Source organism: Sturnira hondurensis, unplaced genomic scaffold (assembly GCF_014824575.4).
Source record: "Sturnira hondurensis isolate 20B ecotype Veracruz unplaced genomic scaffold, ASM1482457v3 Scaffold0004136, whole genome shotgun sequence".
Lineage (NCBI taxonomy): Eukaryota > Metazoa > Chordata > Mammalia > Chiroptera > Phyllostomidae > Sturnira > Sturnira hondurensis.
Genome location: NW_028076767.1, coordinates 5,812,577 through 5,827,072, shown reverse-complemented (window position 1 = coordinate 5,827,072; position 14,496 = coordinate 5,812,577). Strand labels below are relative to the sequence as shown.

At 35.5% G+C, this 14,496-nt stretch overlaps 1 protein-coding gene across 6 annotated transcripts in view; it reads right to left on the bottom strand.

Moving 5' to 3' along the window:
- The window catches only part of HYCC2 (hyccin PI4KA lipid kinase complex subunit 2), a 71,038-nt gene that overhangs the window by 17,374 nt on the left and 39,168 nt on the right, over positions 1 to 14,496 (bottom strand). For all 6 annotated transcript variants that reach the window (XM_037043639.1, XM_037043633.1, XM_037043638.1 and 3 more), the window contains 5 exons: positions 13,456 to 13,536; positions 10,325 to 10,440; positions 6,315 to 6,410; positions 3,581 to 3,697; positions 742 to 829 (listed from right to left, as the gene is read on the bottom strand). In XM_037043639.1, the coding sequence (XP_036899534.1) occupies positions 742 to 829; positions 3,581 to 3,697; positions 6,315 to 6,410; positions 10,325 to 10,440; positions 13,456 to 13,536 (498 nt within the window). The remainder of the gene's footprint in view (positions 1 to 741; positions 830 to 3,580; positions 3,698 to 6,314; positions 6,411 to 10,324; positions 10,441 to 13,455; positions 13,537 to 14,496) is intronic.

Below are 14,496 nucleotides of genomic sequence, written 5' to 3'. Positions count from 1 at the left end.
TCCTCCTGTAGAAATCTGAATAAATATTTATAGCCTTTCCCCCTCTCCTTCCTTAAAGATGTTTCTTTCCCTGTCTTTTTCCTTCCTTAAAGGAAAATATGTAATTCTTTAATTAATTTGAAGTTTATTTTGATGTATGGTAAAAGGAGAGGTTCTAAACCAACTTTTTAAAAGGTTTTATTTAGCCTTGGCTGGTGTAGCTCAGTGGATTGAGTATGGGCCTACAAATGAAAGAATTGCGGTTCAATTCCCAGTCAGGGCACATGCCTGGGTTGCAGGCCAGTTCTCAGCAGGGGATGCATGAGAAGCAACCATACATTGATATTTCTCTCCCTCCCTCCTTCCCTTTCCCTCTGAAGACAAATAAATAAAATCTTTAAATTTTTATTTATTTATTTTTAGGAAGAGGGGAAGGGAAGGAAAAAGGGAGAGAAACACCAATGTGTTGCCTCTTGTACATGCCCCCCGACCTGGGGCCCTGGCCCACAACCCAGGCATGTGCCCTGACTGGGAATGGAACCGGTGACCCTTTGAGCACTCACAGGCCAGTGCTCAATCCACTGAGCCATACAAGCGAGGGCAGATCTAAACCAATTTTGTCTTCATTCCAACAGTTAACCAACTGTTACTGTGGAATAAACCTTTTTCCTTGGTGATTTGGATTGCCTCATGTTACATATTAATTTTTTTACCCTCGACAGATATAATTATGTTTAATAAAAAGTAAATATTTTCACTTACCAATAGCGGTTGAGAAAAGAGTTCTAGCTGAGCTCTATAAATGATGTCATCAAGGACTTCCTGGCCAAGGTCCCATTGTCCATTATACCTAAGGAGAAGCAGATTGTTTACTATCTATAGCAAATATCTCTGATATTCAACAACAACCTTTTTATGTTCCATGTCCATTATTGTGATTCTAAAACAAGATTTTCAAAAATTTTCACATCATTCCATTTTTAAACTATCCCATTTTTAGTTACAGGAACAAAATGAAGATTTCAGATATTAATATTTAAAATAGCTTACACCTAGCTGGTGTAGCTCAGTGTATTGAGCATAGACCTGTGAAGCAAAGGGTCACAGGTTTGATCCCCAGTCAGGGCACATGCCTGGGTTACAGGCCAGGTCTCTAGTGGGGGCCAGATGAGAGGCAACCACACATTGATATTTCTCTCCCTCTCTTTCTCCCTCCCTTCCCTTCTCTCTAAAAATAAATAAACAAAATAAAAAAACAGTTTATAGATGTCTCTTCAATAAACTGGTTTTTATCATGTGTTGATATTTAGGGTACTTTATTGCATTCATGAAAAACTGGGTTATAAACTACATAGAGAGACACAGTTTTCCATAAAGAAAACCTCAACAATTTCTAGCCTCTAATTTAATAACTACTTATGTTATATTTTGGCTGTTTTAAAAAACTAAAAGGATTATGAATTATATACCAATAAATTGGACAACCTATAAGAAATGGATAAATTCCTAGAAATATACAACCCACCAAGACTGAATCATAAAGAAATAGAAAATCTGAGCAGACTGATTACTACTAGTAATGAGACTGAATGAGCAATCAAAAACTTCCCGATAAACAAAAGTCCAGGACCAGACAGCGTTGTGGGTGAACATTACCAAACATTTGAATAAGAATTATCAACAAACCTTCTCAAACTCTTTCAAAAACCAGAGAAAGAGGGAATACTTCCAAACTCATTTTATGAGGCCAGCATTAACCTGATACCAAAAACATGCAAGGACACTACAGGAAAATTACAGGTCTATATCCTCAATGAACAGAGATGCAAAATTCCTAAAAAGTATATTAGCAAACCTAATTGAACAGTACATTAGAAAGACCATAAACAACGATCAAGTGGTATTTAGCCCTGGGATACAAGGATGGTTCAATACCTGCAATTCAATCAATAAGACACCATATTAACAAAACGAAGGATAAAAATCATATGATCACCTCAATAGATGCAAAAAAGCATTTGACAAAATTTAATATCCATTCACAATAAAAACTCTCAACAAAGTGGATATAGAGGGGACGTACCTCAACAAAATAAAGGCCATATATGACAAGCCCACAGCTAACATGATACCCAACAGTAAAAAACAGGCTTCTCCTCTAGTCACTTTTATTCAACATAGTACTGGACAATTCTTGTAAGAGCAATTAAGCAAACCCTGGCTGGCAAGGCTCAATGGCTTGAGCATTGGCCTATGAACTGAAAGGTCAGTGGTTGGATTCCCAGTCAGTGCACATGTCTGGGCTGTGGACCACGTCCCCAGTTGGGGAATGTGAGAGGCAACCAATTGATGTTTCTCTCGCACCTCTCTTTCTTTCCTTCTCTTCCTCCCTCCCTTCCCTTCTCTCTAAAAATAAAGATAAAATCTTAAAAAAGAAAATCCTAAAAATTCCACCAAAGAGCTGTTAGAACTAATAAACAAACACAGTAAAGTAGCAGGATACAAAATCAATATACAAAAATCAGTTGTGTTTCTGTACATTAATAACAAACTGTCAGAAAAAGGAATTAGGAAAACAGTCTCATTTACAATTACATAAAAAAAAAAAACCCCAAAAACAAAAAACTAGGAATACCCTGACTGGTGTGGCTCAGTGGATTGAGCACCAGCCTGCGAACCAAAGTGTCATGGGTTCGATTCCCAGTCAGGGCACATGCCTGGGTTGCAGGCCAGGTTCCTAGTGGGTGGGTGGGGCATGTGAAAGGCAACAACACATTGATGTTTCTCTTCCTCTGACTCCCCTCTCTTCCCCTCTGTCTAAAAATAAATAAATAAAATCTTTAAAAAACGTATCTAGGAATAAGTTTAATCAAGGAGAAAAATGACTTGTACACTGTGCACTTATAGCTTTTATATAAGATACTGATGAAAGAAATTGAAGGACACAAATATATGCAAATATATTCCATGCTTATTAACTGGGAGAATTAATATTGTTAAAATATACTACTGAAAGCAATCTACGAAATCAGTGTAATCCGTATCTAATTTGTGATGGCATTTTTCACAGAAATAAAACAAACAACCCTAAAATTTGTGTGGAACCACAAAAGACCCCAAACAGCCAAAGCACTCTTGAGAAAGGAGAACAAAGCTGGAGGTATCATACTTCTGATTTCAAACTAACACAGTATTGGCATAAAACCACACATAGATCAATGGCACAGAATACAGACATTGCAAAGAGTATAATAAGTCTTAAAGTTCTCATCTAAAGAACAAAAGTTTGTAACTAACTAAGTGTGGTAATGGATGGTAACTAAACTTCAATTGATGTTTCTTTCTCATATTGATGTTTCTCTCTGTCTACCCCATCCTCTCTTTAAAATCAATAAATATATCCTCAGGAGAGAATTTTTTTAAATAATAAAAAAAATTAAAATGAAAGAGTACCGAGAGAAGTTTGTATTAGAAAAATAAAATAATGGGTCCATCATGGAGCAAAAAAATGCAGTGTCATGCAAGTGATAAGGAAAAAAAGAAATACCAGGTTTCTAAACATTAGGAAGAATCCTCCCAATTTCATATTCCACCTACTTACATGGCATAATAAACCCCTGTGAGGAGTTGCACCATAAATTCAGGATCCAATACTATGCGACCACAGAGTTCTTTCCAGTGTTTTTCATGTTGCCGTGGAAACCCACTCACACAAACCCTAGGAAAATATAGTATTTATCATGTGTGATTTCCTGTTTCATTGAATCAGATATTTTTGCTTTTATAAATTCCTCAAATATTTACTGAATACCTGCCATATTCTAGTAACTGTCCTGGGCCTCAGTATATAGTTGTGAATAGACAAAAAAGGAAAAATAAGTAAAAATAAAATCTGTGCTCTCATAAACACACACATTCTAGTGGACTATATCAATAAAACAACTTTTTCAAATAGTTGAGTCTTTCAAATTCATCTTTCTCTCTCTTCACAAAAATAAATGCATAATTTTCTCACATCCCAAATTTTATCGTGATGAATTAATGGGAGATAAAGCAAATAAAAGGACATTTAAACTATTGATGTCAGTACTATAAACAATCCTCTACCATTCATCTTTTTAAAAGATGCTTCCAGAAAATTATGCATAATAGTTATAAAAGGTTGTATCTATATTACTTTAACTAATTAATTTATTAGAATAACGGCAATGGTGAGTCCAGAAGATATATTTTAGTTTTCAGTGCATCACAGTCTCAGGAATTTTTTTCAAATTTCTGTTTACATATACATACGTTTGTAGCAGAGATGTATAATTAGGTGATCAATAAAAGACTTATAAGTATAAAATAGCATTATATAAGTATAAAATACGTGGGTAAAATATAATAGAAATTCAATTTCAGGAAGGAAATGAATAATAAAGGGTGGGGCAAAAGTAAATTTACAGTTGTATGGAAATACAATAATTAGTAACTAATAATAAAAGAATAAATTGTGTTTCATGTACTCACAACTGTAAACCTACTTTTGCTCCACCTTCTATAATGTCAGATTATTAAAGAAAAGCTTGTTCATTTATTCCTCAAATGCATGACGGTGAGCACTTAGATCACTGCAATATTCACTTTATGCACATCTGACCCAACCACTAGTTGTACTATGATGTCAATATTTACATATTATAAATAATACCAATTTCTACTATTTAAGATAGAATGAAAAAATTTAAATGTTAACTTAAAAATGTACAAGGAGTATACAGTTTTTCAAAATTATTTTATGGGATGTGTGAACAAAAGTTTGAGAACCATTAAACTTTGCCATCACTTCTGTTGTCAAGAAACTTTCTTAACTGCCACAATAGTGCTGCCAATTAAAGATTCAGCAGTTTGTTTTAATAAACCAAAAATAGTAACTTATAAATTTATCTGTAGATAGGTAGTAAGTGCTTAAACAGTTTATTCTCTTGATAACAGCATCTAGGTCAGAGACAAGAACTTTGTTAGTCATTAATCATGTTATTATAGGCAAGTGAAAATAATATACCTATGTTAAATTAAGATCATCTATAAAATCAAACTTACAGCTAATTTGGATTGGCCTTCCTCCAATTAGCAAATTTTAATTTTCTTATCAACAGGAGCACACTCTCTTCCCAGTAGCACAATAACATGCACTTGAACAAAGAATCTGTGGTGAACAGACCCCCTTGGGGGCTGGGACCACTATGATCTCTCCTTCCTGGTATTCAGGCCCTATGTCATTTTCTCTTCTTGAGCATGGGTGGGACCTGTGATTTGCTTCTAACCAATAAACCATGAGAAAGGTGATGTGATTTCCATGATTAGGTATATTTGATTATGTTATTTAGGAATGCAGTGCAGGTCTTTCTTCTACTTTGAAGAAGTAAGCTGCCATGTTATAGGTAGGCTATGTTGAGTGGGCCCACATGCCAAAGAACTAAGACTGGTCTTTAGCAGACAGCCCACAAGAAATTGAAGCACTCAGTCCTACAACTAGGAACTGAACTCTGTCAAAAGAAGTGTGTAATTCCTCAATCAAGCTTAAAGACTGCAAATCTAGCCAATGTTGTAATTGCAGCTTTGTAGACCTAAGCAAAGGAACCAACTAAGTCATATCTCCTGACACACTGAAACTATAAAATGATAAAGGTGTGCAGTTTTAAAGTGCTAAGTTTGTGATAATTTGTTATGAGGCAATAGAAAATTAATATATTATTTAACACTCTGGAGGGCTCAGTTTTCTCAAGTAAAAATCAGTTGAATAGTATGAACTCAGGGTTCCTTCTATAACTAAAATTCTGTGACTCTAAATGTCCTCCATCTCCAAACTGATTTCTATTACTTAAATTGTCTTTCTATAGTGGCTATTTCAGCTCAAGCCTGTCAAAAGTATTGGAAATTTTGCTTTAGCAAAAACTACAAAACACAAATACAAATGAGATATACAATTGGTACTATAACTAATTTCTTATACAAAGCAGTCATAGTTTATTTGTGAAACAGAGAAACCAGTTCACATTTCTTAAGACTTCCTTTACATATAAAAATTGGTGTATCACTAAACCACCCTAAGCTTAAGACACCTTGGCTAAACTTGATGTTCAGACAGAAAATACTTTTTTAATGCTGAAATATTTTCAAGAAGTCATGATACCTAAGATGATAAGGATTCCTACAGGAATATAAGCTCCATGAGTTTTATTTACTGCTATGTCATCAGAAGTTATAACAGTGCTTATCATAGAGAATATGCTCAATAAATATTTGTCAAATAAATAAATATGAAGGGTAACGATAATTACTTCTCTCACCTGGAGCCCATCCGACAAAGAGATTGATAAGATGAAGCAGGCATATATACAATAGCAGAATTGTAACACAACATGAGAAAACTCAGGACTTCAAACCTAGAAACAAACAAAAACAAGGGGAAAGGATTATAAACAATCACTTCTCCTAGAGATTCTAGTAAGTGATTTCTTCACTGGATGGTTATAACAACAATGCCTTAATATTGACTTTCATGATTTCTTAGTCTTATTACTAGTCTCTTCCTCAATGCTTCCCATTTCCATTTTCCTTTTTAAAGGTCATATCTCTTGCTGTCACTTATATTTTCTTCCTCAAAAAATAAACCATCATGGTTGAACAGATGACTCCCCTATCTACATTAGTCCACTTTCCTACTGACTGAATGATGAAATCCAAACTCATCATGGCATACAAGGCCCTTTACAATTCACCCTCAAACTCCCTCTCCAACCTTGCCCTCCGCACTGCCTACCACATACACCACAGTAAATCGGTCTTCTTCCCACTCCACAAATATGCCATAACCTTTCATAACAACTTACTTCTATGCTTGCTGTTCTTTCTTACCAGAACATACTTAGGAAACTCCTGCTAAGGTTTCAAGTCCTAGTTCAAACTTTATGACCTTAGACATAAAGCTGTTCATAATTCCCCCAGCTGAAGGAAACTACCATTTTTTGCCATGTATAATGCTCACTTTTTGCCCAAATTTTTGAGGGAAAAATAAGGATGTTTATTATACATGGGTATAATGATGACATAGCATGGGCACAACAAACCCGTGTATAATGCTCACAGAAACGTGGGTGTGCATTATACTCAGCAAAATACAGTATTCCCTTATCTGGGTAGCTCTAATATAGCCTTTATTCCACTGAATAATAATTCTGTCTTTATGTCTGTTTTACCCATTTGGTAATAAACAACTTTAGGGTAGAGACCCTGATTTATCATCTCTACCTCTAGTGTCCAACACAGTGTCTAATACATTATGATATTATAATAAATATTTATTGAATGAGTAAATGAATGATTTCCTAATAGTTACAATGTAACTAAGAAAGTGGCTCCCAAACCTGAATGAACATTATCATTATTTAAAGACTTTTTGGAAAAATACATTATTGTGTCTCAACCCAGACTGACCCATTATAATCTCTGTGGGCAGAATGCTAGGGAATTTGTGCTTCTAAAAAGCTTCCCATAGGTGGCGAAGAGTATATTGAAACTATTTGTACCATTTTTGCAAGTCTGAAATTATTTCAAAATAAAAAGCTAAAAAGTGAGTTGAGGGGAGGGGTAGGGGAAAAGGCAGAAAACTGTACTTGAACAAAAATAAAAAAATGTTAAAAAACAAAAAACAAAACAAAGCTAAGTTGAAAGTCTGACTCAAGAAGCAGTCATGTTCAGGTCCCTTCTTCCCTATATCGTTTGGTTTATTGAATATTTATTTCCTGAAATTTAAATTTTCTTTTCAGGAAACTTCTACCTAGAAACCACCAGGCACAACTGTGACATGGGGTGGGGGTTGAAGGAAAAAGAGACCATACTGAAAAAAATCAAGATTAAGTGAAACACACCTTACTGGAAATCAGGACCTCATGCGCTCCTTCCCCACCTCGCCACCAGAGTGCTAGCAGCTGGCCCTGTAGTTAACAGACTACAAGAGTTTTCTCTAGGGAGTTTGACCACCCTAAGAAGAAAGATCTAAAGACATGGACTTAGAAAATTCCCTAACTGAACGGCCCAGAGAACAATTGTGAAGTTGATGGTCAGCTATTAACATGGTAAAAGCTTCTCAACCTTTATTCCCCTACTCTTAAATTTAAGGGAGAGAAAAAATACCTGAGGAAATCCACTAACATGAAAACAAGATCAAAAACAAAAAAGTAGAAAAAAAAGTACAATTTCAAGGAATCGTAACAAAGAGAAAAAAACTCTGAACAAACCAAATTATCACTAATATTCTCAAAATATATAAGAGATGTTTCTATACAAAAAAATGCTCAGCAAAGCAAAACCAGAATCTGTTTTAAAAACCACTCAGAAAAGAAAAACCTTTATATATACAAAATAATTGCACAAATTAAAAACTTACACACACAAAAAAGAACTGGTGAAGTTAAGGATGTAAATAAATTAAAGCAGAAGAAAAGAGATGGCAAATAGGAGAGAGGACCACTCCAGGAGTTTCAACATCCAAATAATAAAAGCTCCCGAAGACAGATAATAAAAGACCAGGTAAAATGGACAGGCCAAACTAATTAATAAAAATAATTCAAAAAATCTTCTCAGCCTCAAAGACATAAATTTCCAAATCAAAAGAGTCCATTTAGTGCTCAGCACAATGGAGGAAACAAATCCACCCCAAGGAGTATCACGGTGGAATTTCAGAACACCAGGAACACAGAAGGCCGATCTAGTGCACCACCAACAGTAGATCCACACAGGAAAAAGACAGAAGGAATTTGGGGCATAAGAAGGAAGGAGATCCCAAGATAAGTGTGTACCAGGCAAAGAGGGTAACACGGTCCAGACTGGAGTAAGTGAAAAGACTTTAGGAGCTCCCTTTTCAGGAAAATAAAACAGAGAATGATCAGTATGTATGAAGACTTGACAGGAAATTATGACAGTAGATAGAGAACTTGCAGGGACTGGATTACAAAGCACATAATAAACAAAGAAAAAAAACAATTATGAACTCCAAGGAAAATAAAAAAGGTACAAAGGAAAGGCAAAGTAACCAGTTAATCACAAAGCTCAGCACTGAACAGCTAGCTCTGAATGAACCATGGTCATTCATAATAATGAGAAATCTGAATAATGAATTCCCCACAATGACAACATAACTACCTTGAAAATATAGGAGAATGAGAAAGATAATGGACTAAATCATTATCTTTCCTAGAGATATGTTAATAAATAATGCCTACAACTGAAAAAGTAAGAATCAGCAAGTTACTCAAAGATGTGGAGGTAAATGGTCAGTTGAAAGCAAGATTTTTTAACCCAATGCACTATTGGCATTTTGGGTTAGATAAGCGTTTGTTGTGGGGGCTGACCGAGGCATTGTGGAATGTTGAGTGACACCCCAACCTCTACACATAAGATACCTACAGTAGCCCCTCCTCATGCAGTTGTGATAATCTGAAGTCTCCAGACATTGTCGAACGTTCCTGGGGTGGGAGTGATGGGCCCAGGTCTGCCCTGGTTGAGAACCCTTGTTGAAAGGCATTACATTTGGGAAAGGAGAAATGGGAGAGGGAGCTGTTGAACGCAGTTTTTTATGATAAAATGTGTAGAATTAGTGCATATTTAACTTTGAAATATATATATGAATGAATATATTCTGATATAGTTGATTGCATAAAAAAACTAAAACATATGCAAAAACAAAACAATAACACAATGAGATATCACTCTTCACTTAGGGGTAAGAAGGCTATTATAAAAAAGGTGAAAAATAAGTGTTGGTGAGGACATGGCTGATTTCAATTTCTACCTTTTCCTTGAAATAAACTATAACTGTCAATATAAGAGCTTTCATTCATTGAGTTTTGTGAGTCCTTCTAGTGGGTTATCAAACCTAAGGGTAATTACAGGAGTGCCCCACCCAACTTTGCAACTGGTATCAGATGTGAGGGTATTTTTGTGGACTATGCATTCAAACTTCGCAGTTTGTCAAATTTCAAGTCGGTAGGTACTCTCATGAACCCATTCTACAATGAAGAGCAAGGTGTAGAGAGTAGATAAACTGCCCCTGAGAGTAAGCTTTTAAGTTTGGCTGACTTCATGCCTACACTTTCAGGTTTTACATTGCTTTATATAAGATAACCATAACACAGTAACCAAGCACTGAGTGAACAGGTATTTTACTGCTATGGTGTATTCACTCATATCACATATTTAACTTTTTGCCTCTTCCCACATCAAATCTGAACCAAAGTAGTTAGAGTTAACTATTAAGCATAAATTAACAATTATGACTCTCTACAGTTTTGACCATTACCGGTTTTGGGCAGTGAATGTCTCCCTCTGAGGATGAAGATCACTGTAAACAACCCTGATAAGATCGTGCTGACACAATGCTCCTTCTGTCAAAGCCATGGATCCGATTGTCGAGGGCTATAAAAATAAGGTAAGTATGAGACAGTGTCTCTAAAACAAACAAAAAGTCTGTACCAAATAATGATATTTAATTTTGTTCAACAAAAGGCAGCTTCAGACCATTTCTTTTTTTAAAAAAAACTCTTTCCATTTTTCAATTATATAAGCAGTGACCCCAAAACACTGGAGTTTATTTGTCAAAAGTTATATATTTATTCTTATGTTTAAACCTCAAGTCACCTTCAAAATACTACCCATTTGATGCAATACACCTGTGGAGATGTTTTTCCCACTGCTCAGTTTCTGAGCTCATTGATTTTGATAACTTTTAGTGCATCTGTTATTTTTTGTTTCACCTCTCCCACATCGGCAAAACATTTCCCTTTGAGGACCTCTTTTTTTCATCCATGGAAACAAAAAAAGTCACATGCAGCAAGATCATGCAAATAGGGTCAAAAACTGCTGAACATGCAGCATGGTGTGGGCAGGTGCACTCATAAATCACCCATCATGAAATGGGCAAATGAGTCGAAAGAGTCTTCAAAAAAATTCACTGAACCTGAATGCAGCCTCTCACAACACTGCCAGCTGGTACACTGATATAGATGGGTTCCTAGAACACTCACCTAGCAGGTGAGGCCTGTACTATAAGGGGTCCACCCTCCAGAAGATAATTCCAGGAGTTTCTGGGTCCTTCCTATTCTACAGCTATCAATCTATCTAGATATCTGTTTGTTTGTTTATTTACTTTTTAGAGATAAAGGAAGGCAGGAGGGGAGACAGAAACACTGATTTGCTATTTCACTTTCTTATGCATTCATTGGTTGATTCTTGTATGTGCCCTGACTAGGGATGGAACCTGCAACCTTGGCATGTTGTGACAACACTCTAATCAAGTTCTACAGCTGTTTTTGAAAATTATACAGAAAATACACTGATTTAATTTTTGAAAGATAGGAAATAAATCTCTATTTAGGACATAGATAAGAACAGTTGCTAAAAAACTAAAGATTACAAATACATCAATTTTAATTTTTTTGTACTCTACAACAGTGGTCCCCAACCTTTTTGGCACCAGGAACCGGTTCAGTAGAAGACCTTTTTCCACAGACCAGGCCGGGGGGAATGGTTCCGGAATGATTCAAGTGCATTACATTCAAGCTCACCTCCTGCCATGCAGCCCAATCCCTAACAAGCCCGATTGGTACTTTCTGTAGCACGGAGATTGGGGACCCCTGTTCTAGAAAACAAGCAGTCTTGGGGACTGTACATTCAAACTATGAAGTTGTACTAACTTCAGGTAGGTAAGTACTCCCATTAATCTCATTCTACAATGAAGACAGCAAGGTGCAGAGTTATAATTATAAAACACAAACAATATTGAAGGCTATGATTAAATGTCTTGATTGATTGATTGATTGATTTCACGTTTCTACAGTTAGAAGAACCATCCATTCATAAATGTTTCACTATCCTCCATTTTATTTCATAATATGATACACAAAACTTAATTAAAATTAAATTACTCAGAAATATTCCATGCCAGAATGAGTCCTGGCTAAACAAGAGGCACTCTATTTCCAACACACGAAGTCCCAGAGGGCTTTATTACATAAAAAAATAGCCTCGTAGAACTATGAAACAGAGGACACTGATTGTTGATAAGAAAATGGCATATAGTTGTTTTTTAAAAGACTTTTATTTATTTATTTTTAGAGAGAAGGGAAGGGAAGGAGAAAGAGGGAGAAAAACATCAGTGTGTGGTTGCATTTTACGTAACCCCTTCCAGGGACCTGGCCCACAACCCAGGCATGTGCCCTGATTGGGAATTGAACTGGCAACCCTTTGGTTCGCAGACCAGCACCCAATCCACTGAGCCACAGTAGCCTGGGCAGAAAATGGCATATAATTTTTAGACTACTCATAAAGTTTCTTTAAATGCTTTCCTCATGACTTTATGCATAAAAAGCCACTAGAGACCAGAAGCTTAATTCATAACAGATATTGTTAACGAGAAGATGCAGAAGGAGTTCAGCTCAACAGGAGTCATCTACCTACATGACAATCAGTATTTTTACATTGTTCAACCAAATAAATATAAACAAAAATCAGAAATGTAACATTAGCCCTGGCTGACGTGGCTCAGCAGATTGAGCACCAGCCTGCGAACTAAAAGACCACTGGTTCAACACCCAGTCAGGGCACATGCCTGGGCCAGGTCCCCAGTTGTGGGCCTGTGAGAGGTAATGATTGAGATGTTTCCCTCGCTCTTTGTCTCCTTCCCTTCTCTCTAAAAATAAATAAATAAAATATGCCTTGGCTGGTGTGGCTCAGTGGATTGAGTGTTGGCCTGCGAACCAAAGGGTTGCCAGTTCAATTCTTAGTCAGAGCGCATGCCTGGGTTGCAGGCCAGGTCCCTGGAAGGGGTTATGTGAAAGGCAACCACACACTGATGTTTCTCTCCCTCTTTCTCCTTCCCTTCCCCTCTCTCTAAAAATAAATAAATAAAATCTTAGAAATAAATATAATCTTTTTTAAAAGTGCAATGTTAATGAACAGCTTTAGAATGCATCAATTAGAGTCCTTCAAATGGAAATGAAATAATAAGTGATAATATTCTTCTAAGTAGTCATTTTCCCTAAAAATAATAAAACCTAAATAATCTACCATATCATTTTCTAATATGATTTCTAGTTAAAAAGTATAGAATATTATATGTCAACTGTAATAAAAATGTTTTAAATTTAAAAAATTAAGAAATATTTTTGAAAATTCAAAAAAGTAATAAAAAAGGCTGAAAATGCTATAGGTGAAGAATACAAAGAAATAAACAAGAACTAGAGGAAAATGTTCCATTAATTACTTTTCGTCTCTCTTGACAACAGCTTAACTTTATGTCACTAATAGTAAACATTCACTTTTAGGAAGTAAATCAGTACAGATGTATTAGGAATATTTATCTCCAGTAAGAAGGTAAATTTTATCTTTATTCAGTATAACTTTAAATAATTCTACCTTTTCAATCTTACTTACCTCATGGTATATTGAAGGCTTAGATAAGGAAGGGATAGTGAAAGACAGAACTTTATTGTTTCCATCTTTATCAGCAATTTCCTATAGTTAAAGAAATATACAAAGATAATGAAATAATCACAGGACTTTAAGAAATAATGCTTTCTTAATTTACCAAATATATCATTGGCAGCTGAGGAAAATTTTTATGAAAGTAATATATTAAAAAATATCACTACCCTAGTGTATCTTTGCTAACCTATTAGCAAATTTGTACACTTGGTAGTTGAATCATTCTTTGAAAGATTTGAGTGTAATACTAAAATAAATCAAATACACCATGACAGCAAAGACATAAATCAGGCCCACACCTCAATTTTCATGTTAAATTTACATACAGGTCAGACAGAGTACAAGTGATTTGATCTTTCAGTAGAAACATGGCTGAGTTAAATGGAAATTAAAGGCCTCAGCCAAGAAATCCACACTTATTGAAATAAGAAAAACAAATTATTCTAACACAGAATGAATCTCAACTAAAAATAACTCATAATTATTCAGCAATAAACTAATGACTTGAAATAAGCTACATATCGTGATAACCACTATTATTAGTCCAAGTGACTAAAAATAAGTTCACTTTTAGGCACGTAATTACTAAACTGCATGAAAATCCTTGCAAATTTTAAAAGCACTTAGGCTTTCAATGAATAGGACAATGGTGTCCTTTATTTCTACAGTCTCTGGCACATCCAAACTTCTACAGGTATCAATAAAAACCTGCCTACAGGTGCCTGCAATTAAAGGGATGAAATGCTCCTCCTGTATCAATCCCTTTCTCTACTGCCTCATTTTAGTTCTATGTTTCTTTTATAACACACATTAGCACACATAATGGACATACAATTCATAGAAAAGACTGTCCTTACTACACCTAACAGGAAGGTGGCCAGAGAGAGACTAAGGGGTTGAACAACATAAAAGAAAGAAAACAACTACCATCACCAAAACACAAACCCAAAAGGACATCCCTATAGGGCTCATTTCTGAGTTTTGTATGTC